We start from the raw sequence: 859 nt of genomic DNA on the forward strand, positions 1-859 counted from the left end.
ACCACCTGCGGAGCTGCGGCGCCCACGCGGCCGCGACCCCGCCGCCCCTCGCTCCCGCCACACGCGCGCGCAAACAAAACAAGTTGCAGGTCGCCGCTGCCGGAGGGGGGCCGGGCGGGTCACTCACCCTCATCCTGCTCAGCGGGCTCGGGTCGTCGGGCCGCGAGGACAGGGAAGACCAGAGGACCACGAGCCCCAGGAAGCTTCCCACCACCAGCAAACTGCGTAAGATGAACCCGATCTTCAGCCTCATCTTCCTCCGGCGGCGAGAGACACACAGCCCGGCGCAGCCGCCGCCACCGCTCTCCCCTCCCTTCTTCCCCCTCCCCCGGCCCTCCTCCTCCTCCTCCTCCTTTTTCCCCCACCCGGTTCGCTACGCCCGCCGCCCTCCCCACCGCCTGCCCTCTCCAGCTCCAGATCCGGAACTCCCCTCGGCTTTACCTTCCCCTGGCTCTCCCCCTCCGCCCCCTCCCCGCGCCTGCTTCTGCGCTCCGCTGCCGCACCCCCCTCCCCTCCGGCGGCCTCCGCAGAGCTCCAACCGGCCGGAGTGGCTGGCTCTCCAGGCTTCCTTTCTACCTGCCCGCTCTGGCTCCGCAGTCCCCCCTCCCAACTCCACCCGCGACCGCGAGAACCCACCCTCCCCCGCGAGTCCCTAGTAACCTTGGAACTAACTTAACACTTTCCCCCAGGTCTGGTCTTAGCCTTTGCCCTACGGCTCGGCTTCCTAAAGCTTCCAGGTCCCCAAACTTTTATAGTAATCGTGGACTAAAAACTCTGTCCTTGACCAAGCCCGTGGCCTCCCAGGATGCTGCCACCACCCGTCGCCCCTCAGGTGGACCTGCAGCCTTTCCTAGGCGGC

The 859-nt window shown here is 67.8% G+C and overlaps 1 protein-coding gene across 2 annotated transcripts in view; it reads right to left on the reverse strand.

Annotated features, from left to right (window-relative positions):
* Galnt7 (polypeptide N-acetylgalactosaminyltransferase 7) overlaps positions 1-430 on the reverse strand; it is a 125,696-nt gene extending 125,266 nt beyond the window's left edge. For both annotated transcript variants that reach the window (XM_005368090.2, XM_005368091.3), the window contains exon 1: positions 128-430. In XM_005368090.2, the coding sequence (XP_005368147.1) occupies positions 128-253 (126 nt within the window). In that variant the 5' untranslated portion in view covers positions 254-430. The remainder of the gene's footprint in view (positions 1-127) is intronic.
* Between the last annotated feature and the right edge of the window lie 429 nt (positions 431-859).

This window comes from Microtus ochrogaster, unplaced genomic scaffold, assembly GCF_000317375.1.
Source record: "Microtus ochrogaster isolate Prairie Vole_2 unplaced genomic scaffold, MicOch1.0 UNK28, whole genome shotgun sequence".
Classification (NCBI taxonomy): Eukaryota; Metazoa; Chordata; class Mammalia; order Rodentia; family Cricetidae; genus Microtus; species Microtus ochrogaster.